Source organism: Oncorhynchus nerka, linkage group LG28 (genome assembly GCF_034236695.1).
Source record: "Oncorhynchus nerka isolate Pitt River linkage group LG28, Oner_Uvic_2.0, whole genome shotgun sequence".
Taxonomy (NCBI): Eukaryota; Metazoa; Chordata; class Actinopteri; order Salmoniformes; family Salmonidae; genus Oncorhynchus; species Oncorhynchus nerka.
The window spans coordinates 39,288,957-39,314,641 of NC_088423.1; the positions used below are offsets into that span (position 1 = coordinate 39,288,957).

The 25,685-nt window shown below is 40.8% G+C and overlaps 1 protein-coding gene across 1 annotated transcript in view; it reads left to right on the forward strand.

The window, feature by feature from the left end:
* Positions 1-15,600: 15,600 nt before the first annotated feature.
* LOC115113217 (E3 ubiquitin-protein ligase NEURL1-like) overlaps positions 15,601-25,685 on the forward strand; it is a 60,631-nt gene continuing 50,546 nt past the window's right edge. The window contains exons 1-2 of the mRNA XM_029640611.2: positions 15,601-16,092; positions 25,247-25,494. Of these exons, the coding sequence (XP_029496471.2) occupies positions 15,978-16,092; positions 25,247-25,494 (363 nt within the window). The 5' untranslated portion in view covers positions 15,601-15,977. The remainder of the gene's footprint in view (positions 16,093-25,246; positions 25,495-25,685) is intronic.

Consider the following 25,685-nt stretch of genomic DNA (forward strand, 5'->3'; position numbering starts at 1 on the left):
CGTGCAAAGATTAACCCCGAGACAGGGAGGTTCTAGTCAGAAAACACAACTTTACTAGGCAACAAAATAAACATAAAATAACGTACTGTAGATTTGGCTAGGTCCTTCTTCTCAGATTCTGCTCCGTGTCTGTCTCACTGTTCCCTCTGACAGTGTGCCATGGTGCTCGCTTTATTTAGCTGGTTGGTACTCTCCCCTAAATACTTAGACTTGGAGCCATCAGTGTCAGGGTGCCCAGCAAGTGTACTCCCAGAAGAGGGAGCCAACGTCGCGGCACGTACCTCACCTCTGTCACCAACCTCCGGGGTAGACCTCCCAGGATACCGCAAGAGAAAAAAAACATAAGCATGCCTATGTTAGTGCAAGGTGAGCTACACACAGTGGACTTCCTATCAGGGCGCTACGTCTCAGTGCTAACAGTATCACTGGTTCATAGGCACATGATTACTGTATACAATAGCTGTGGTATCAGCAGAGGCATTCAGGGCAGTAAGAGTGACATAAATTAGGTTACTTACATTGTGTCTTCCAACGCCCCTGGGATAATGTACATTTGCTGAAGCATTATGACAACTCAGCGACACAATGGTATGGATTAAATGAGCTGTGCTTGGGTCATTGATAAGTCATTGTCTCAACAAAGCATTATAATGCTATGAAAGAACCCAGGAACCCAAATGATTTGGTTGGATCACATCCTCCTTATAATACTAGCCTTGTTACAAACACAGAGGTGCATAGTATACATTTTGCAACAAAACCCATATTAATACACATCTAAAATCTGAGAGCAATATTTTACACACACGCTGGATGTAATTAAGTTCAACACAGCCTACAGTTGTAATAAATAGGCCTGCATGTCCTTCATAAGTCTCTCCATCTTTCTCTCTCCGATTTATGATGGAGTGGAAAGATTGCAATGTCGTAATTGTGTTCTCTGTAGATGTCACCCGAGCACTAGCATACATCCACGCTGGCAGTAAAAGTAGACACTAAGTCTTGTTTTTTTTATTTTTTTATTTTTTTTATCTGTCAAACAACAGGCTACTGTACCACTTAATCACTGGAACAGTAGCCTACAATTGAAAATGATCACTAGAATAAAAATATGGTATTCCTTTTTGTTTTTCTTAATATGTGGGATATTTTAAACGAAGACGCACATACCCCCACTCCCCTGACTTTAAAGGTCTACCCCTCAGTATACTTTGTGTGAGAGTGCCAAAATATGACATTGTAGTGACTTTGGTCTTGGCACATGGTGATATTACATAACCATTACTATATTAACTGAAGAGCAGCTGTTGACACTAGAGATCGACCGATTAATCGGAATGGCTGTTTTCATAAATCGGAAATTGGTATTTTTGGGCGCTGATTTTTTTTATATATACACCTTTATTTAACTAGGCAAGTCAGTTAAAGAAAACATTCTTATTTTCAATGACGGCCTAGGAACGGTGGGTTAACTGCCTTGTTCAGGGGCAGAACGACAGATTTTCACCTTGTCAGCTCTTACAGTTAACTAGTCCAACGCTATATCCACCTGCCTCTCGTTGCACTCCACAAAGAGACTGCCTGTTACGCGGATGCAGTACAAGCCAAGGTAAGTTGCTAGCTAGCATTAAACTTCTTATAAAAAACTATCATAATCACTAGTTATAACTACACATGGTTGATGATATTACTAGTTTATCTAGCGTGTTTTGCGTTGCATATAATCAATGCAACGCTGGGGGATGATTTAACAAAAGCGCATTTGCGAAAAAAGCAATCGTTGGATGACTGTACCTAACCATAAACACTAATGTCTTTCTTAAAATCAATACACAGAAATATATATTTTTAAACCTGCATATTTAGCTAAAAGAAATCCAGGTTAGCAGGCAATATTAACCAGGTGAAATTGTGTCACTTCTCGTGTTCATTGCACGCAGAGTCATGGTATATGCAACAGTTTGGGCAGCCTGGCTCATTGCGAACTAATTTGCCAGAATTTTACGTAATTATGACATAACATTGAAGGTTGTGCAATGTAACAAGAATATTTAGACTATGGAATGCCACCCGTTAGATGAAATACTGAACGGTTCCGTATTTCACTGAAATAAACGTTTTGTTTTCGAAATGATAGTTTCCGGATTCGACCATATTAATGACCAAAGGCTCGTATTTCTGCGTGTTATAATTAAGTCTATGATTTGATAGAGCAGTCTGACTGAGCGATGGTAGGCAGCAGCAGGCTCATAAGCATTCATTCATGCGTTTTGCCAGCAGCTCTTCGCAAGCACAGCTCTGTTTATGACTTCAAGCCTATCAGCCTAATGGCTGGTGTAACCGATGTGAAATGGCTTTCTAGTTAGCGGGGTGCGTGCTAATAGCGTTTCAAACGTCACTCGCTCTGAGACTTGGAGTAGTTGTTCCCCTTGCTCTCCAAGGGCCGCGGCTTTTGTGGAGCGATGGGTAACGCTGCTTCGAGTGTGGCTGTTGTCGATGTGTTCCTGGTTCGAGCCCAGGTAGGGGTGAGGAGAGGGACGGAAGCTATACTGTTACACTGGCAATACTAAAGTGCCTATAAGAACATCCAATAGTCAAAGGTATATGAAATACAAATTTTATAGAGAAAAATAGTTCTATAAATACTGTATTAACTACAACCTAAATCCTCTTACCTTGGAATATTGAAGTTTCATGTTAAAAGGAACCACCAACTTTCATATGTTCTCATGTTCTGAGCAAGGAACTCAAATGTTTGCTTTTTTACATGGCACATATTGCACTTTTACTTCTCCAACACTTTGTTTTTGCATTATTTAAACCAAATTGAACATGTTTCATTATTTATTTGAGGCTAAATTGATTTTTTATTCATGTATTATATTAAGTTAAAATACATGTTCCTTCAGTATTGTTGTGATTGTCATTATTACAAATAAATAAAAATCGGCATCAGCTTTTTTTGGTCCTCCAATAATCGGTTTCGGCGTTGAAAAATCATGATCGGTCGACCTCTAGTTGACACTGCCAGCACTGTTGACACTTCTTGGTGACCCGTAAACCAAGCTGTGTGTAGCCTCAATGAACATGTTCTGGAACTCTCCTGTTCCTCAATGGCTCCCAGGCAGTCAGTGACAGTAAGTAGTCTTTATTACATTGAGTTAATTACTATGTAATAACTAATGTGTCCACTTCAATCAAGCAGTTAACATGTACAGTCGGAGTAGGACTCATTAGTAAATTGATTACCTCAAGCCTCAATCGACTTGCCTGAGATACTAAGGCTGCTTTTATACAGGCATCTCAATTATATTTATTCCACTAATTGGTCTTATGACCAATTAGATTTTTTCCCGTCAGATATTTTTCAGGGCTGATCTGATTGACCAAAAAGCCCATTACTGAAGAAACGATCAGAATTGGGCTGCCTGTCTAAAGCAGCCTATTAGAAAGAAACAGTTCTGGTTGTGACTTATAGTCATGTGTGCATACAACCCCTATAGCTATTGCATTTACATTATGAGATTACCTATAGTACTTTAATTCTGCAATAACATGGTTCTATCTAGCCTGGTTTAAGTATTTATTGATTGTAAATGTCATATTTCATTATGAACTTGAAACGATAGCCTTATGCTCCACCTAATTCCTTACCCTTATACTTTAGCTGTGGAGACTAGCTTTGAGACATTTGTTTCGACATGTTTTAAAATCAACAAATAGCGGCAAACAACGCAAATCGCCAATGACACATTCTCAGAATGCCAAAATATGTTTTATAGTATGTACATTTTTAACTTATGGATTGTTTTAGTTTTGTAAGCTAGGCTACCTATTGAATTATTTCCTTTATGACTCAAGCCTTAGCAGTCATTCTGATATTGTTCCCAATGATCAGTGCTTTAGTTATTATGTTGGGGTGTCAGGGTAGCCTAGTGGTTAGAGCGTTGGACTAGTAACCGGAAGGTTGCAAGTTCAAACACCCGAGCTGACAAGGTACAAATCTGTCGTTCTGCCCCTGAACAGGCAGTTAACCCACTGTTCCTAGGCTGTCATTGAAAATAAGAATTTGTTCTTAACTGACTTGCCTAGTTAAATAAAAGGTCAAATAAAAAAAGAAATAAAATGGTTCTGAATTTGGATGCACCAAACTGCCCATGTTTTTCTGTGCAATAACCTTTTGATTTTAAAAGTTTTGGTGTGTGTACTAGGCTAATTGATTTAATGTATACATGTTACAGCACTTTGGTTTCACTAATAAATATTTTGAAATGGAACCAATTGATCCGTTTCTGTCTTGAGTCCTTTTTAAACAGGATAAATGGCCTATATAGGCTATAGGCCAGCTAATATGAAAACTATTTTACACAGTGATCCTTCAGCACCAGGATTGGGAGATTACCATCAAGTTTTGGGTAAACTGGAATGTGCTTTTTGTTGGCAGGAGACTGTCCATGGCGGGCTTTATTTCCTATTCTCTCTCATTCACTTCTCCTTTGGCTGAGTGGATCTAGCTATTTACTGTATGGGGGAAGCGGAGGTTGTGCTCTTACCATCTGGCTTGTTGTCCTACTTTGAGTGAATGGAAACATCTGCAGAGTGGATGGCACACTAGCTAAATTGCACTGAACATCGTATCTCTCAGGAGTTCACTTTCTGACAGCCTCACACTTGAACACATTCTCAAAACAGAAGAGACCAAAGGAGTGCTGAACATAATGTATTTTGTTCTTAAGATTTTTTAAATCATAATTTGGACCAGGAGTCAGTCAATAGTTTGTCTTACTTTTTGTCATTCAGAACTGGTTCAAAACCTAAGAATGTCAAAAATGATCGCCTTCAAATGAATATGATGTGAAAAAAATTACAACTTGTGACACCTATTTAAATCATGGACAAAAGTTCAAGGACTGTTTTTCAGGGGACTATGTTGGGTTCGAGACATATGGTACACAGACAGCTATTTAAATGCAAGCAAATCACTATTGGGGAAGAATATGCAGCCATTCCAAAATTGCTCTGACATTAACGAACTGAATACAAATAAGATAAAGTTTCCACAGGGTCAGCACTGCAGGGTCAGCACTGCATTGTACAGGGCATATAGTTAACTATGTGCTTCCTAGTTATCACTTTGACACTATGCTATCTCAAAGATGCGAAATCTAGACTCTAGTTCTAGTTCCAGTCATGCTGATCAAGAGAGAAAACTATTGGAGACAATGTGGTCCTTGAAGAGTGGATTTGGGCAGATTCTAAAACAAATTTGTTCCGAAACACCATGCATTTTAAAACCATATCAAGAATTTCTGAATATTTTTGGGGGGCGATTCATCCATCTAAGCAACAGAAGCTTGTGACGAGATAACATATGATGTCGGCCCTTCAGGTGACATATGACATATGATGATAGCCCTTCAGGTGCTGACAACCAATTTCTGAAAACATTTCATGTAGCTGAACATAGCTGCCATAACAAATGAGCACCAAATTCCTCACTTAAGAACCTCTCCTGAAAGTCACATTACTTGCTCTGAAAAACAGAGCCACAGCGAAACCTAAACCATATGCTGCTTGTGTGGTGTGTACTGTACAGCGCCTCATAGCTTATAATGAGAGCCGTGCCGGACGTCTCCTGGACATGAACAACAAAGACATGATAGAACAGGAGGGCAGTCTGCAAAAGGCCTTGGTGAGAAATTAAGTCACCATGGATTGTGTGTCTAATAAGCGTCCCATTCCAGCTCCAGGGATGGGATATTTTGATATGGCGTCCCAACATGCTCTTACGAGTAATAGCATTGAAAAACATTGGCAAAAATGAAAACCCGTGTCCTTACGGTACAATACTGACAATGAACTGACAACAAGTAATTGCTAAATGACAAAATGGTAAACTGTATTAGGAAAAGGTTGCCCGTGCCAGTTTGGTAACAGAATGAAGGTTTGTGCTGTTTGTGCAGTCATTCTGTTACCAAAGTCTGCATCTGCACCATTCAAGTAAATGTGTTTTGTAAAATGTTCTGTGGGAATTGTTCAAAGTAGTCTTTGTTCTTAGAGTTGTATGGCTTGTTTAACGTTTTTGTTTGACATACATTTTAAAGTGAAAAATCTGAGTCTCAGCGTTACTCTGTTACAGTGCCCCTATCAAATACTCGGTTGCTTGTCTTCTGTCTAAATATTTGGACTTTGCAACATAGATCAACTGTCTGGCCCTGGGTTCCAGTTACCTTACAAGGAATACCTCAATCCTGGCCCAGAAGGGAGCGTTTGTAAGCCACGTTTACTGACCTTTGTCATATGTGAACTGTAATAAGTCTCATGGCTGTTTACAGTGGCTACAGGAGAGATTCTAGGCAGTGATGTTAGTGATTAGGCACATTAAAGCAATACAGCACCTTCCCACCAATCACACTGGTTGCAAACTTAAACTGTTCATTGTTCTTGAATGTAACCTAACCCTAGTTCCTTTTCCACCCCTGCATTTCTAGTTTGGCTTTCAAACAATACAAGACACCTAGGATACATTTAGGAAATATCTAGTGTCAATCTTGCCGGCCTCCTCTCTTTTATATTTGATAGGATGGAAAGAGATGGGCCTCCCCTAGTGCATGAGTCACGCCACAGTCCCTCAGTTACCCACATCCAAATTCCATTGATGATTCATTTTTCCTACATTGCCTGGCTCACTGCAAGCCATCAGAGGCCAAACTAGATGAAGCCTAAAGTGATTAGTCTTGGGTTATAGACAGTCCATAGTGCCAAAATATTCAAAACATTACAACTGAACTAAGGTGAAAAAACTAGATGGATGAGCGCTCAGTGAGTGAGAATTTAATGTAAGCAAGTTCAGATGTTCAGTGGAATTGACACAACGAAACAAAGATCAACACGACTTGTAAAAAGGGCAGTTAGTCACATCACAATTAAGCTAATGTTGAGCAAAATATAATCTTTGGAAAGCACTGACACAGCCCTATTTCAACTTGAATGTGCCTCAGCATAATACCACAAGTATCAAACGGTTCTGGCAAACTTGTGAGCATTTGGCTTTTTATTTGTGACTGTCAACACATATTTTATGTCCTCTATTTCACCTCATAATTTGGCTGGAGGGCTGGGGTGAAAATTCACTGTCTCTCTGTTGAGGATCATATGATGCTTGTGTTGCTTTGTATTTTTTCACACATCTCAACAGAGCCAGGGTTTCAAACCCTTGGATGAATGGTGTGTTTGTTCATCCTGGTCCCTGCAAAACAGGCGCACGGCTTTCTCAGACAACACTGTCAAGAAGTCCAAGGGAGGCCCCATGCCAGCACACCCTACTTCGCAGCTGCTGCCAACGAATAATTTACAGGAGAGGGAAGTGTCAGTCAGTGCTGTATTTACAGTCCTAACCCTGAGAAAAAGAAGACATGAACCCTAACATCTAGGGGCATTTTTAAACCTCATTTTACTGGAACATAGCTGATGAATATTGGCACTCAGGTTTTTCCTTGATGGGAAGAACAATCACAACTAAGGATAAGACCCAGACAGCTAGAGTCACATATGTTTATTGACCCAAACAGGGGGCAGGCAAAAGACAGATCAAAGGCAGGCAGAGGTCTATAATCCTGGGCAGAGTCAATAAGGTACAGAACAGCAGACAGGCAGAATGGTCAGAACCAGGAAAACTAGGAAACAGAACTTGAGAAAGCAGTGAGACAGAAAAACACACTGACAAGACAAACTGGCAACAGACAGAACACAGGTATAAAAACACTGGTGATAATGGGGAAGATGGGTGACACCTGGAGGGGGGTGGAGACAAGCACAATGATAGGTGAAACAGATCAGGGTGTGACAAAACAGAACATTTAGCTTCAAATGTTGATACATTTTTATTTCTTCACATTTTAGGCACAGCAATGTACACACGACGATAGCCTACACGCAAATGTTCCAAATCAAATCACATTTTATTGGGCACATGCATGTGTTTAGCAGATGTTTATTGCGGGTGTGGCGAATTGCTTGCGTTTCTAGCTCCGACAGTGCAGTTGTCATGTTTACTCCCGTTCGACGACATACTAACCACCGGTCTTGGCATCCATCATTCCTTGCACCTGCAGATCATCATGATACTCCCCTGGACTCCATTACCATCCTGATGACCTCCCCTATATATCGGTCACTCCCTTGGGTCTCCTCCTCAGTCAGTACTGTTCCTGTGTTCATGTGTAAATGCCACTGTTATGTTGTCTCGTTTGTTGTTTTATTAAATTTGTCACCCGCTTCTCGACTCACAGCATCTCCGTTACAGCAGTAATATCTAACAACTTCACAACACCTACCCAATAGACACAAATCTATGTAAAGGAATGGATTTAATAATATATGGACGTATGTCGGAGCAGCATAGACTAAGATACAGTAGCATAGTAAAGAATACAGTATATACATGTATTTTTAATTTAACCTTTATTTTACTACATAACAGTTTACTTACTCAGCTGACATCTTCACCCAGTTTACGCCCTCATTTACAATGCAAACCATAACGAATTACTATGGGAATAAATGGAAGTGGCAAGTGGAAGGTGGTGGAAAGTAAGGAACTTCTCTGTCGGCTCTGGAGGCCATTTGAAAACATGTTGTTTTCACAAGGGCTATTAGCAGGACAATAGACATGATGTGGTCACAAAAACCCCTCTGACATTGGGTCCAGCATATCTCTTGATGATGACTGGGCTCGGGCCAACACGGGCTGCTTTATATAATTAACATTTATTTTTCCATATTTTCTCATTGTGTAGCCTACAGTGATACCTCTTGCACATCTCAGTGCAAGAGGCATCACTACAGTCCCTGGTTCGAATCCAGGCTGTATCATATCCAACCATTATTGGGAGTCCCATAGGGCGGCAAACAATTGTCCCAGCGTCAACTATGTTTAGCTGGGGTAGGCTGTATTTCTGTTTAACTGAATTGCATGGTTAAATAAATGGTTATATTTACATTTTAAAAACCTCATCCAGCGAGGGTATTGTTGTCTTAGCAAGGGAGGAGAATTCTCCACCAGGGCGGACTGTGAGAGGATCACGTACAAAACGCAATGATATCCTTGGGCATGCTGTAGTCTTCAAATCTGGTGGATAAATTGTCCCTCAGCTGCTTAATGAAATCTTCCATCACCTCTCTGACAATGCTCTGGCCTGGTCCCTCTGCCTGTCGTTTCTTCAGTGTGCTGAAGTGCAGTAGCCTTCCAGATGACAAGTCCAAATCAAACAGCTCAAGCTCCTAGTAAAGGCTTCAAATTTCTCCACCATGTCCACAACTGTTTCCCTCTTCTATGTAACTGCAGATTTAATCCGTTTAAGTTACAGAATATGTACGCAATTCTTTTTTTTTAAATAAAAGTGCAGCTTGGAGTTGACAATTCAATGTTTCTTTGTAGGGCCTCTATATGGGACGGGAAGGCCACTGAAGTTCTATGCTTAGATTCAGAATTAGTCCGATTGCAAATAATTCAAACAGCGATATTTTCATTGCAAATAAGACACTGGCTTGGCATTGGGAAAAGATGGAGATGAACATTCTCTGAAACTTTGATTTTCATTATCCACCTTTATTCTTGATATTTAATGAGAGCGACATTTTATCTTGCTATCAAGCAAATTGTTCTGAACAAATGTTGACGTTAAAAAAGTAGTGTAGCCTACAGGCTACGTAGACCTGTTTTTCTCACCAATCAACGCACAGAGAAATAGACTAAAATAACAATTGAATAGAGACAGTGATTTTATGTGCGTAATCAGATCAAAATTATCTTATTGTCACTGAATTTATTAGGTACTAATCATGTGTGTTAAACATGTTACATTTGTAGTGTAGGCCAATTAATTGTGCTAATATTATATACTTATTATGTTCTGGCCGGCCGTCATAGAATTGTTATAATAGGATTTGAAGCAATAGCCTACCCGGTGTCAACTATTTCATCACCGTTTTGCTCTGCTCTGAGACAAGCATGGGAACTGGTCTTGATAAATCAATTCGATTTTTCTTCCACTGAATCTCTGTTTGGGTATTGGTTAGCCTACAATTAGGGTGTGGAATTGGTCACATTGTACAACGCCATATTTTCCTAATGGAAATGCTAAGGGTTTCCTTTTTCATGGAATTGAAACACCATAATATTAATCAAATTAATTAAGCTAAATTTTAAAATCAATACTCCTATGTTGACAATTTTTTTTATCTAGTATAGCCAATATTGAAGACTGTCAAATGATTCTCAAACTGCCCTTTGGTGGTCAAACTAGCATTAATGGCAACAATGGCTGACAAATAACGTGCCACAAAATGTTGCTTGGTGGGCTGCAGTAGGACACACATTTTAAAGGAAGAACCACTGTATGAGATGAGTAATGCAAGATATGTAAAAATTATTAACCTGTTGCGACGAGCAATCCCGTATCCGGGAGCGTAATTATAGCCTCAAGCTCATTACCATAACGCAACGTTAACTATTCATGAAAATCGCAAATGAAATGAAATAAATATATTGGCTCACAAGCTTAGCCTTTTGTTAACCTGTTGCTTCTACTCGGGACGCTTGCGTCTCAACTAGAGCTCTGGAAATGCAAATGCGCTACGCTAAATGCTAATAGTATTAGTTAAAACTCAAAAGTTCATTAAAATACACATGCAGGGTATCAAATTAAAGCTACACTCGTTGTGAATCCAGGCAACAAGTCAGATTTTTAAAATGCTTTTCGGCGAAAGCATGAGAAGCTATTATCTGATAGCATGCAACACCCCAAAAGACCCACAGGGGACGTAAACAAAATAATTAGCATTTCGGCGTTACACAAACCGCACAATAAAATAGAAAACATTCATTACCTTTCACCATCTTCTTTGTTGGCACTCCTAGATGTCCCATAAACACTATTTGGGTCTTTATTTCGATTAAATCGGTCCATATAAAGCCTAGATATCGTTATATGTAGACTGTGTGATAAACGAAAAAAACATTGTTTCAAAACGTAACGTCATTTTTTTAAATTCAAAAAGTCGACGATAAACTTTCACAAAACACTTCGAAATACGTTTGTAATGCAACTTTAGGTATTAGTAAACGTTAATAAGCGATAAAATTCATCAGGAGGCGATGTAAAGATCATTAGCTGTCCGTCTGGAAAAATGTCCGGCTAGAAACTCAACGAAAATATCCGGTCCTAGACCGGATTAGATACGGTGTCCTGTATGTGTTTGACCAAGAAAAAACTCGAAGGGAAATGACAACACTCTAGACACCCTGTGGAAGCTGTAGGTACTGCAACCTCAGTCAATTAATTTTGGTTCACGTTTATCAATGGGTTCAAGTAGCGCATGGATATATTTTCCCCATTTTCAGTGATCAGTTTTTCCTGTGCTTTTCGATGTAAATGCCGTTCTGGTAAAGCCACAGCAGTGATTTAACCAGTTTTTTAAACGTCTGAGTGTTTTCTATCCACACAGACTAAGCAAATGCATATACTATATTCCTGGCATGAGTAGCAGGGCGCTGAAATGTTGCGCGATTTTTAACAGAATGTTCAAAAAAGTAGAGGGTCGACTGAAGAGGTTAACAACACTCGATCTCAGATTTTCAAAAAATGCTTTTCAACCATAGCTACACAAGCATTTGTGTAAGAGTATTGATAGCTAGCATAGCATTAAGCCTAGCATTCAGCAGGCAACATTTTCACAAAAACAAGAAAAACATGAATTAACACAAATCTTTTCCCAGCGATACTACACATTCCTTTGTCTCATGTCCTCCTGCACACGTCTCACATATAGGAATCTCCTTCCTACACACTGCTGTTTGTCATCAAATTGGACATGTACGGCACAAGAGTATACCCACTTCTTCAGGCACCACTACACCACTGGTAATGTCATAAGTATTATTCCATGCTAGTTTTAAGGGTATCTATTCAATTATCTTCGAGGTTGTTTTTGAAATCCATACTTTTTGATGACTGATTCAGTTCATTTCAAAAGCGTGCCTATACTGCATGCATTGCAGATAGATTTATTCCACTCCAGGCCATGTTGTCCTACATGTTTACAATGCTCATCCTATGATCAGAAAATGCCCAATCATATTTTCAAAGTCAAGTGATCAGGTGGCCTGTCAGCTATCACACTGTGTTAACAATAAATGTCATAGCCACAGGGGTCTCCATCCCACATGAAAACATCCCCCAAGTGCACTGTGATTCTCTTTTTATTTCAATTCCTGAGCCAAGAGTGTTTTAAAAAAAACTTTCTAATAAATAAACTGCACAATCCATCAGAGCTCAAGCAAACATATTGTCAAGTAAAGACTGGATACATTTTTCTCTGATTTCCATTCTGTCATTGTGCTTTGGATGACTACTGACAACAACAGTTGACAACAACTGGGTCGGCAGAGATGGCTAAAGATATGCTATTTCTGACAAACTCGCCTGTCAGTCAAACACATGTCTAATTAACCAGTATGTCTTCAACCAGTGTATTAATACCACCGCTGCTGCTAGCCAAGCTACGTACAGTATGTGAAGGCTGGCTTGTTACATGCATTATGTAATGGCTGAGGTGACAAAGAAAAGTCAGAGAAGTGCCCATTGAGAGCCGGGGCTGTGATGATGTCAACTTGGCATGGTTGGACCCAGACACTGCAGAGCAGACCTACACTGTAATAAGTGGCTGACTTTCTTTGTCAAATAACCAACAAATCAATCCCAATGGTAACCAGTGCTCATCACTCCTACATTTAATGATTCAAGTCTACAAAAGCATGCGTGTGCAGACAACCTGACTTGATTACTGGTGTTCACAACACAGCTCTGCTGTCTTGGTATCTTCAATCATTTTCTTCAGCTCCAGCTAGCGGTATATGGGCATCGTAGTTGCTATACAGTCAAACCTGTCAAAATGCATCAGTGTTAAAAATTGGCTCACATGAGCATAATAAATCCCAAAGTTGTGCACCAGTGTTCAGTCTGGATCATTTCTACTAGGCTACATATAGCTTAGCCTGGTATATACCTGACACGGTGAAAGTGCAACCCGAATCAGAACTTGTGCGGAGGCCTTTTTCCATATATAGGCACACCCTATGATTGAATAAAATAAACTATATGTAGGCTACTGAGTTTGTTTGATGCTTTCAGCACTGGGATTAAAAATTAACCCACACTAATTATTAGAGGGAGCCAGAGATCAGTATAGCCTAACAAGAAAAAGAAAAAATGTTCCCGAACCTCCAACTGCCCGCTGGTCTTCGCAGATTCTGCCATTATGCTCCTGAAGTTGCCGGTAATAGTCTACACCAGCGATCGGCAACCTTTTCCATTTAAAGTGCCAAGTTATCATACCATTTCTACTGATCTGCGTGCCAGTTGTGCTTTTCATTAGCACATTTTCGTGGAACAGTTTAGACATCAAAATATCTAAATGAAAGTGATACAAATCTAAAAGTAACTTATATTGTCATTGCCAATATGAAAAGATAGCCTACATAAACCAACAAATAAAAAGACTGCAGCCTGCAGGTAGAACATATACTGATAATAAATATCCTATAAATCACATTGGCTACGCACTATTAACTTGGTCCAACCCGATCATGCTAGCAATCTTGCAACATTGTATAATATTCTGGGCCCTCCCGAGTTTCCCAAACCAGTGAGCTCCGGGCAGACAGCTGTATACTATTTGCCCAGGGGATAAGAAGTAGTCAGACAGGCTTAATTTATGACATTTTTTCCCCTTTCATGCTGTGGTTATTGAAAGTGAAAGAGCTGGAAATAGTTTTCAAATAGGCAATATTGAGGAACTATTGTCATTCTCGATGGATGTAAAAACTTACTGTTTGAGGCGAAGAACGAGTAGCTTGAGGAGCTACACAGTGATGCTGATTTAAGACAGAAATAGTATCAGCTCCCCAAATAGTCACATTTACAGTCCTACATTTGCACGCAGGCCAGGTAGCCTAGGCCTACTTTGATGCGTAATCAGGTGCTTGTCCTTACTCAAAAATTGACAGGAGCGCTCCAAACATAAGACAATTAATAAATTAACAACTCATAAATGGAAAGAAATGGGAAACAAAAGTGTAGCCTAGGTTGTGCGCTCTGTAAACAACGTTTCCATTCCTACAATGACAACGGTAAGACTGTAATAATAATTATTATATTGAATGCATTAACTGAAATGACCGTAACCAAACAAACATTGTATATTAGAAATTATGGGAATTAACAGTAAATGTGATACTGGTGTGCCATCCCCGCGGCCTCCACAATGAATTCGTCCACTGAGACAGGCGTGAATCAGACGGGTGTCTCGTGTGCCATACATTTGTTTTATATATTTGCCACTGCTCCAATAAAACAGTCTTGGTCGACCAACAGCCTATCAATCAACCAGTCGACTAAATGGGGTCAGCCCTATTAACACCTGATGCAGTTTTATATTTACACTGTTCATAAACACATGAATTAATGTCTTCATTAATATCAACCTAAAAATGTAGGCTGCGCGAGGCAATTGACATGCATTGTGGCTGGAATATCCATTCAACTTGTGCAGTAGCCCAACCAGTCGCAAGATGGCGGTATTATTCCTTTTACGTCGTCTTACGTCCGACTTTAATGTGCACAGCCGGGTATACACTCGTGTACACCTTGGACTGGCTCTTACATTAAACATCCTCCATTCAGGCTGCAAATGCTTCAGTTTCCTCCTCAACTCGATTGAATGGCTCGTTGGTGAAAAAAAACCTGGCAAAATACGTGTACTGTCTTAATAAAACACAATTTTCCACCACCATGCCAGGGTGGCTAATTCTACTTCCTGATGTTGTCCACTATGTTCAGCCAGGGGTAAGCAACAGTCACGCACCATCCGGAAGTTGTCTGAAAATCCGAAAATGGTGATGGAAAATAGTATTTTATTAACAGTATGAATATTTTGGCAGTTGTTTCCACAGAGGAGCCATTAAATTCAGCTAAGGAGGAAACTGACAGCAGTCTGAAGGGACGACACACTGGACACATACATCAGTTCAATGTTTAGATTTAAATTTGGTTAAATTGTCAAATAACGTGAATTCAAGGTGAAATAAAAAACAAATGACCATGTTATCGGATTTAGGTGAAAATAATACGAAATTCCATTGTGTTGATTACTTTTTGCAAATCCAATCAGTTTTCCACGGTAATTCAACGCCATCACCTTGATTACCTGTACTGGCATCCACCTGTACATATATTTTTTTACTGTTGCTCTTTAATTACTTGTTACTTGTATCTCTTATTCTTATCCGTATTTTTTTTTAACTGCACTGTTGGTGAGGGGCTTGTAAGTAAGCATTTCACTGTAAAGTCTACCTGTTGCATTCGGCGCATGTGACTAATACAATTTGATTAGATTATTTTGGTTGAAGTGACGTTGAAACAACTCAACCAGTTTTTGCGCAGTGGGTATGATTTATGATGCCGGCCAATGGGGGACAGGAGTGTATTGCTGGCTATGCACATTAGTCAGTCGTAAAATGACAAAATAATAATAGGGCCATCTTGCGGCCGTTTGGGCTACTTGCGCGGTAGATAAAAGTAACTTGGCGGAGTTTTTCTGCATTTGCCAAAGCTGTGTAGGTCATCCATATTTCTTATAGGCTGTTCCCTTCCTCTAAATGCATAACTTGTTTTTGGTCGGGCTAGGTTTGTTCATACGCTCATTTTTCGCGGACCTCAAAAGGAGTTGGAATTCTCCTTCGTTGAAGATATCGATAGCGCTAATTACTGAAGATTCACCTTATGTGATTCTACGCTGCGGTGCTGCTATTGTATCCGATGTGAATCGGCTGGGACAGCCACTACTCTCACGGAGGGTTAAGGGTTAGGATTTCTGTGAACCCGAGAGAACGAAATCGTGAATTATCCGATTATGTTATGTTGACAGCCAAGGAGCGCATGCCTCTGAATATTTTGTCTAACAAACCCAGAGAAGAGGAACTTGCCTTGTATTTAAACATGGGAGGTCAGATAACAAGAAATACCTTGTACGGTAAGGAGATTTTACATTTGAGGTGGAGGAATATTCGACTATAGATTGCATATATTTAGTAATCAAATCGTTGTTGATGTCAGAGGCTACAACGAAAACCTTGTAGCAGAAATGGCAAATCGAGGATGATTATATATTGAGAGTTAAGGGTCAGTAATGCACACATTTGGAGAGTCTGCAAGGCAATTAGTGTAAGTTATGAATACTCAAGCTATGATTTAATGTGTAAATTGTATGTAAAATTCATGCAAACGTTATCACACTTATAGCAATGCAATATTTTGTTAGCGCAGAAACGTGCATGTAGTCTAGATCAAGAATGAACTTCGTATTTGCAATTTGGCTGATGGTATTTATACTTTCGGGAATAACACTCGACTTTGTTTCCCCATTAGGCATACTAGCTCTGACAGATAACTACATACTTCGAGAAGAAAATGTACTTACTATGACTGATGTGGTTGTCCCTAGCTATCTTAAAATGAATGCACTAAATGTAAATCGCTCTGGATAAGTGTCTAAATGACAAATGTACATTATCTTTGGTTGACAAGTTGTTGTAATTATACAGCAACTGCCCCTTAAAACCAACTTCTCATTTGGAAAACAGCCTATGTGGCATAGATGAGTCAAACATTTATTCTACCGATAAATTTACTGCGAAGTGTAAATAGGATAATTTAGTCGTTTTGAGACTTGTTTGTGACCGCATCACAAAGTAAATGAAGGGTGTTATTTTTTAAAATTTTGCCTATAGCTGGCAGCACACAATGAATAATACATTCGGAGTGCAGCTGCACGTGATCTGATCATATTGCCTGTGTTACATTTGGGTTGACTTGGAATATCCCTATGGGGCTAGTTAGGGACCATCGCCGTGACTTCAAACCAACTAAAATTGTGTGTGTATGTACATATCTCGCAACAATTTTACTGAGTTACAGTAAATCAATCAATTGAAATGAATTAATTAGGCCCTAATCTATTGATTTCACATGACTGGGCAGGGGTGCAGTCATGGGTAGGCCTTGAAGCGCATAGGCACACTCACTGGGCAGCCAGGACCAGCCAACCGGAATATTTTGTTTCCCCACAAAAGGGCATTATTACAGTAAGAAACACTCCTCGGTTTCATCCAGCTGTCCAGGTGGCTGTTCTCAGAAGATCCTGCAGGATCTTTTATTCAGGCTACTTTTGGCTAATGTCCAGGATAAAAAAATATGCACTTATGTGATGCTGCAAAACCAGTCTTCATTAAGGGGAGGCTATGCTTGTTGTTTTTCTTTTATTAAATGAAATTTGGGTAGATGCCAATTGTTTGTTTTTATGTTTCTAAATACGAGATTCACCTGCAAAAAAGGAACATCTCTTCTTCCATGGACATTGTGCGCGGCACTTCCGCTCTCAAAATCTATGCTATTATCAACTGTTACCATTAAGACCTACTTTTTGTTGGTCTTAACCTCTCTGGGATCGTTCGGGATGCTAGCGTCCCACCTCGCCAACAGCCAGTGAAATTGCAGGGCGCCAAATTCAAACAGCAATCTCATAATGAAAATTCCTCAAATATACAAGTATTATACACCATTATAAAAAAACTTCTTGTTAATCCAGCCACAGTGTTTGATTTCAAAAAGGCTTTACGGTGAAAGCACACAATGCGATTATGTTAGGTCAGCGCCTAGCCACAGAAAACCATACAGCCATTTTCCAACCAAGGAGAGGTGTCACAAGTCAGAAATAGCATTAAAATGAATCACTAACCTTTGATGATCACCGGATGGCACTCCAAGGACTCCATGTTAGACAAAAGTGTGTTTTGTTCGATAAAGTTAATCTTTATGTCCAAAAACCTAATTTGAAATTGTTGCGTTATGTTCAGAAATGCATTGTCTCAAACAAACATCTGGTGAAATTACAGAAAAACATTGATGAAAGATACAAAGTGTTATACGTAGGATTAAAGAAACTTCTTGTTAATCCAGCCACTGAGTCCGATTTTAAAAAAGGCTTTACGGAGAAAGCACACCATGCGATTATGTTAGGTCAGCACCTAGCCATAGAGAACCATACAGCCATTTTCCAACCAAGGAAAGGTGTCAGAAATGGCGTTAAAATTAATCACTAACCTTTGATCTTCATCTGATGGCACTCCCAGGTCTCCATGTTAGACAAATGTTTGTTTTGTTTGATAAAGTTAATCTTTGTCCAAATACCTCTCTTGTTCTCGCTTTTAGTCCAGTAATCCAAATGCAGACAAAGTCAAAAAAAGTTTGCAGAAACATGTCAAACGATGTATATAATCAATCTGTAGGATGTTTTTATCATACATCTTCAATAATATTCCAACCGGACAATTCCGTTGTCACGGCCACACGACTAAACTAAAGGCTTTCAGCCTGACCACTTGTTGAAACAGCTCTTATTCGATCCCCTTTCACAATAAAAGCCTGAAACAATTTTTAAAGACTGTTGACATCTACTGGAAGCCTTTAGACATAGACATAGACACAGGATATTGGATAGGCAATCACTTTTTTTTTAAACCTTTTTTGCCTATCATATGAGTTCTGTTATACTCACAGACATTTATTTTAACAGTTTTGGAAACTTTCGAGTGTTCTATCCAAATCTATATGCATATCCTAGCTTCTGGGCCTGAGTAACAGGCAATTTACTCTAGGCACGCTTTTCATCCAAACTTCCCAATGCTGCCCCCTATTCCAATGAAGTTAAAACCGCTCACACTTGTTTTTAAGGACACATCTCAGATATTGCTACCCCTCCCACCTCAGCACAAGCGAGCTGATGATAGACAGGTAAATTGCCGAACGTGGCATTAGGGCTGGGAAATGCCAGTGCGCCAGTTTTTACATTGATACTTGCGCCACCTTAGCACCAGCTGAATGTAAAGCCCATAATTTGACATTAAATACAATATGGTTAATTGATTTGTTCTGACTTAATTTAAGATCATTGTTGTATATAGAGAACAATTCAACATTGTTAAAGTAGCCCAGGGATAGACATTGGAATTAGGCTTACCCCGGTATACAGTATACAGTATACAGCCTATGTGGAAAAAGCCACGGAATGGTTTTTCAATACCATCGATACCATTAACTTTCTTTTTTTTTAAAATATTTGTCACTACTTTAAGTAAATACCTGCAGTCAATTTGTACAATACGTTCACATTATTATGAATTGTATGGTAGTTTGTTTACAAGCACACAACGAGAGTCACTCACTGTTGTGCAGCATGCGCCAGGGTGATCTAATTACAGTATGTAATTCACAACTAGATAACTGTCTAAATGCTCTGCAGCTGTGCATTTGGTTTGCTAATCTAGTAGCTATCTAGCTAAGTGGTTAGCTTCTTCCAAAATCAAGCATTCGCTTGGTAACAGCAGAGAATCCCCTTCTGGATCAAGAGCCTGGCGGGCAAATATTTGGTTTGTGCATGCAGCAAACTTTGAGTAGCATTTTTGAGTTGCTTGTATAGTTTAGGTCAGAAACTGTACAAAATGTTTGCAATGCACTCGTTAGCATTCTCTATGGGATTTTACATGCACTTGTTAGCATTGCTAACCTTCGGATTACAGTTTGAAAACGGCACCCCTTTTGTCCAGTGCAAGTATTACTGAAATATCCTGGTATGGCACAAGTTTGGTATGAAGGTATGCCAAGCTGCATACTGCCCAAGCCTAATTCGAATACCTCAAGGCAGAAGTGTATACTTTAACAAATAAGCATCATATGACAGTTCAGCCCAAACAATTCGAGTTCTATTGGCAGCCACAACCTAAAAGAGTTTCACAAATAAACAAAATTTGGTTAATTTCCTGATAAAAATGTCCTCTTCAAATGATGCTATATTTACATTCATGGATCAGGATACGGGAGTGTTTTCCCACTGCACAATATTTCTGCCTTGAAATTGAAGCAGCTGCAAATAGCCTGTGGTCTTAAATGCCTCATGATGCTCTGTTGCCAATATTAACACAGGAGGTTGCTGAGGGAAGGAAGGCTCATAATACCGTTTGAAATGGTGTGAATGGAACCATGTTTGATGTGTAAGATACCATTCAATTTATTCCGTTCCAGCCATTACTTTGAGCCCGTCGTCCCCAATTTAATGTGCCACCGGCTGCCTGTGCTGCCTAATTGATTTGTTTCCTGGGTAGTCTGAAAAGCTCTTGACCCCTAGAAGATATGAGCTGATGAGCAAGAATAACTTTCTGTTCCTAAGGGCATGTCTAGATTAGGCTATGGACACACACACACACACACACACACACACACACACACACGCGTATCTTTTATTAGGCATGCAAACATTCTCTATTTGTTGATCCTTAGACATTTTGCTTTTCAGTTTAGTGTTGACCTGCTCCCTCACAATTACTAATTAATACTGTCTGTAGGTTGGTAAAGGACTGCTACCTGTGACTGATATGTTAATTTGACAATCCGCTAAATGAAAGTCAAAAAAGAACATGAGCTACATATGCCTCATTCCCACAAATTTGTCCGAAAAATGCATTATTTGGGATGACCTAACCAGAAATATCACCATGATAACTCGGTGTCCTTGGCATTGTAATGATTTGATGAGAGATGGGGGGGTTAACCAATGGGAGTAGCCTAACTGTTGATTTAGTGCTTAGTGTTTTACAAAATGCCAGATGTAAGAAGTAGATTGAGTCAATTACAGCGGCATTGAAGGATGTATGTGTCAGAGCCGTTTATTACCCATGATGCATTCTTAATTTACTACAAGTCAGATACGCCCCGCAGTAGCTTTGTAGTAGTTTTTCATTCCCTGTTATACACATTTGTGTTTCTGCTTGTTCAGGGAAATGTATACAATATGTTTTTGGGATTTCTATTTGCTGCTTCCTCTTAACATGTCCAAAGCTTTGAATAGCACATTGAATGGCAATCCTATTTTCTTGCTCTTAGTCATTGACTTTGTTTTTCCTGATGACTGCCTGCAACATGTTCATAAAGACAGTCATTCATGCAGCCTTCATGCAATCAATTTAACATTAGGCACATCCAGAGATGTTGGGTTACACTTAAAGCTAACTGCTAGTCATCCTCATCATCACTACTGTGTCGCTTTCACCATCTCTCTGATGAGTATTTTAGCAGTCTTACGGTTCATCACCAAAGTTAATATCCTGGCTACCTATTCTTGTTAACTACCTTCTCAAGGGCCTTTGGAATCATGCATTTCACATTCATTAATGGCTCATTAATTTCCTCCCACTTGTAACTATTGTAGGATGAAAACATAACCTCATGACTATAACTTACTGTTCACTGAAAGAGGGAAACGAGGTGCAACATACTTGGTTTAAGGATCTACAATCACGCCTTACAAGGCCAATTAAATTTGCGCCTTGCTGGAAGCCCCACCTTCCGCAGGTGATAAGCATGAGGCTCGGATTAATTCCTTCATTTTAATACCGCTCTTCACCGATCACAGGAACGGGCAGGGGCTAAACAGGTGTTGTACCTCGTTTCCCTCTTTCAGGGAACAGTAGTTATAGTCATAACGTTACCTTCCAGTCAGTCAACTTTGGTACAACATACCATGGGGAAATAGTATCACGCCCTAAGCCGACCCACAACGAATACTAAATGAAATGGCCCATGGCAGACCACCCAGACCTCACCCTGCAAGATTGTGGAGGTCTGGGTATTACACACAAGGTGCACTGCCTAGTGAATTTCTCCTGTTCCAGCTGGAGAGATGCTGCTAAGAGAGTGCCTGCCACGAGCTGGATTAGCTGAGGGATGCATCTTTCATGATCATCCTGCGGGGTACAACTGACACCATGGGAGCCTCCTGACAATAGGGTGTCTCACCCCTTGGCCAGGGTCTGTAGGCTCGACAGAGACACTCGACATGACCGATTAGGCTGTGAGATGCGTGGAAGTTGAGCGACTAGCACTCAGTGCTGGAAAGGCCGCAACAACAATAGCCCCAGGGGAACGTTTTCTATCACAGAAGTCATCATCCCCTGTAGGCGTAGGCACTGGTGAAAACACACTGCGTGACACAGATGAAATTGGGTTCATCCGAGGCAGAACCTGGACACCCCCTATGGGGATAGAAAAGTGTGATTCACTGACTCGAGACCCAGAAATGGAATGTTCTGAGATGGAGTCGGAAAAGTTTTTTTCCAGTTTCCTATGAAGCCTTCAGACTGAGTATGGGACACCAGCATTTATGTGTGTAACACTGCTTGCCACCAGCCTGTTGACTGTAATAGCCGGTGGCTCGTGAGCATTCTGAGTTCATAGCCTGAGATGCTTACTAGGGGACACAAGTTTTGAGCGGGGCATAAAGTCCTGACCCATTTCCAGATATAGGAAATACCAGCTGTACCAGCCTTCCTGTATAGAAACCACTCGGATTGCCTGCGTCTGGCGACTGGAGGATATTCCCCCTCTCAAAACAGGCACTGAGGCCTTGAACAGTCAGTGTGATGACGTCGTAGAAGCATGGGGGACGCGCAACACATTTCAGATGGTACCCCGACATCACTATACGCATGATCCAGAGCAACACTGCGCATGTGTGCCATTTGGTTAGAGCAGTCAAGTGCCATCTGAAGGGGTGGACTGGGAGAGATTTGGTTATTTTTCCCTTTACAATCACTCTCTAGCACCATGTGTCTGAATGTGGAGAAGGGACACTTCATTGATCCCACATGTGGAAGACCCAACACTTCTGACACCTGTAAATACTTTGGAACTTTGGGTTGACACAACAGTGTTTATGCACCAAGGTTTGCCTGAAGCCTGGTCTAAGCTGGGTTCGGGGGCTCTGGCAATCAGTGATGAACTCTGATTGGCAGTGCCTCTTGGGTTATTCTGTCACAACGAGCCTCAACCGGTTTAGGCAGTAAGATGGATCCAGTGGAAAACCTTAATTATAGTGGTTTTCATACCCATCGGTCATAGGTACCAGTGCCACAGCACCTTTTAACCCAGCTGGAAAGGGATGGACAGCTCTGAAAAACTGACCCCCTTCTGTGGTAACAGACGGGTGATTTGCAATTTAATCATATTCCTAGGAATGAAACCAATCGCCTATAGAAACCCATAACCTGTATCACTAAGCACCTCATAGGGTCTAGTGAATTACAGGCAGGAATCAGCAATGAATGCCAGTAAGGACCCACCTTGACGTTGTGCCCCCTTGGGGACAGAGAGTGAATCACCCAACTTATTACTTTCATCATGGAGAGATTGATATACCCCTTGAGCCCTGTGAATAAAATGGAATGTGAGGTAACAGATGGGGCATCAAGCTTCCAAACTAAGTTGTGCTTCTGTGAGACTGTCAAGCCTGGATGAAGCCCAATCCCTTATTTTTTTTATTTAATTTAACTAGGCAAGTCAGTTACAAACAATTTTCTTATTTATAATGACTGCCTACCCCGGCCAAACCCAGACAACGCTGGGCCAATTGTGCGCCGCTCTATGGGACTCCCAATCACGGCCGGATGTGATTCAGCCTGCATTTGAACCAGGGACTGTAGTGACACCTTGCACTGAGATGCAGTGCCTTAGGCCTCTCTGCTGCTCTGGAGCCAATGGACACAGGTGGCTCTGGCAATAGCTGACGTAGCACCCGTTTGGCCGTAACCAAACGTTGGGGCACTGGCGTCACAAATGTTTTTGTGAAGGGGTGCACCGGTCACTCACACCCGTGCTAAGGCCGCTCCTGGGGCTACCCAATCCAAGTGCTCGGAGACTGCTTCCCCATCGGAGGTTTCCTGCAAGCCCCACATTCCTCCAACTCCAGGATTTTGTAATAGGAATGGGATTGTCATAACGCTGGTGGGGGGGGGATATTAAGCTTCTTTAGCCGGAAGTTATGCATGATGAAGTTTCTAAGCTAGGCTAGCTAGCCTCTGACCACAGCACGGTCTGTTTAGAATAACCAAGCGACTTAACACTAGAAACGCGTACTAAACAAATTAACTACCCAAGCAATTCACCTTTAGGAAGCTGGAATAGCCAGCAGTAGTTAGCTCACCTCTGCGAGTTAGCTAACCTGGCTAGCACGCTATGCAGGGCATGTTAGCTATCCTGGTCTCAAGTCTACATAGGACCGGTTCACTGAGAAGGGACCAGGACCCTTCTGAGAAGATACCTTGCTTAACCAAGGCAGACACATGCGGTGAGAAGATACCCACAGAACCTTGTCACCCTCTCTCCTTTGAGTAGTCTCCCATAACCGGAAACAGAGCGCACAGGAGCCTGGAGACATAAGACTCCGCTGAGGTGCAGGCACCCGGGAGAGGAAGTCGCTATCGGTAACACCAAGCCCCCTAAAGAATGCTACACTATTGTCAAGAGAACCTGTGCCGAGGACAAGTAGGAGAACAGTGCCTCACACTTATCACCTGTGGAAGGCGGGGCTCCAGCGAGGTGTGCATTTCTTTGGCCTTATCAGGCGTGATTGTAGATCATTAAACCGAAGTCGGGAGAGTGCTACTCCCCATAGTGTGTTGTACTGAAGTTGACTGACTGAAAGGGAACATCTGCCTGTTTTTCTAATGTTGACTGTTCTTGTCAGAGTATTATCATCAGTGCTAACTGCTGCTCTCAAAATCTGTTATTTTCTCATGTAGATATATTCAAGACTCATGAGCAAACCAGTGCCAAATTGGCAAGATGTGGAATAGCAAAAAATATAGGCGTTACAGGAAATTGCCTATTACAGAAATGACCTAATTTTGTATGAGTTTCTCGCAGCTGCACAATTCTTTCTGCTTACCAAGCAGCTCTTATCCTTATGTTTTTATCTGAGAAAATCGAGATGACTAACATAACTAGATTTCATTTTGTTTGCACTCCTTGATATGATTTCTGAAAATTGAGCTTGAGTTAAATGCTTACTAAAGGCACATACACCCAGTCATCATCACAAATTGAAGAAAGGAAGTTTTGATTGTGTGTGTACTGCTGATGCATTGCTATATTGACGTTGTGCATATTTATACAGTGGATGCCAGACAACAGCTGGAAATATTTAGGTTCCTATATTTTGTTCAGTAATACTTTTCTGATCTCTTAAGTAATGTTCTTAGTTATATCTACAAACTCCCCCTATGCTTCCTGCTTTTCAGATTCTCTAGGTGGCCCCTTCCCCACCACGTCTCACCGCTGCCACCATAAGCCCACCAAGAGATGTCTGCCTATCCAGCAGTCTGGAGGCAGCAGGTCCTCCTTTCCACTGCTCTTCCACCCTAGTGCCAAGGGCTCCCAGATCGTCATGGACATGGCCCAGAGGACCGTCAAGAGACAGGCCAGTTTCTGCAACGCCATCACCTTCAGCAACCGGCCCATTGCCCTGTTCGAGCAGGTCCGCCTCAAGGTATGGACAGACTGGGAGGTGGACCATGTTTATAAGCAGAAACTCCTTCATCTCTTTCTTTTAGTCTAACTGTTTTCCATAAATGTTTTTGTTTGTCTCTCTCACTATGTATGTTGCCTTTATTACCCTGATTCTGTGTGGGCCAAAGCAGCATAGCAAACGTTTCCACTTCACCTATCAGTCCATCTATG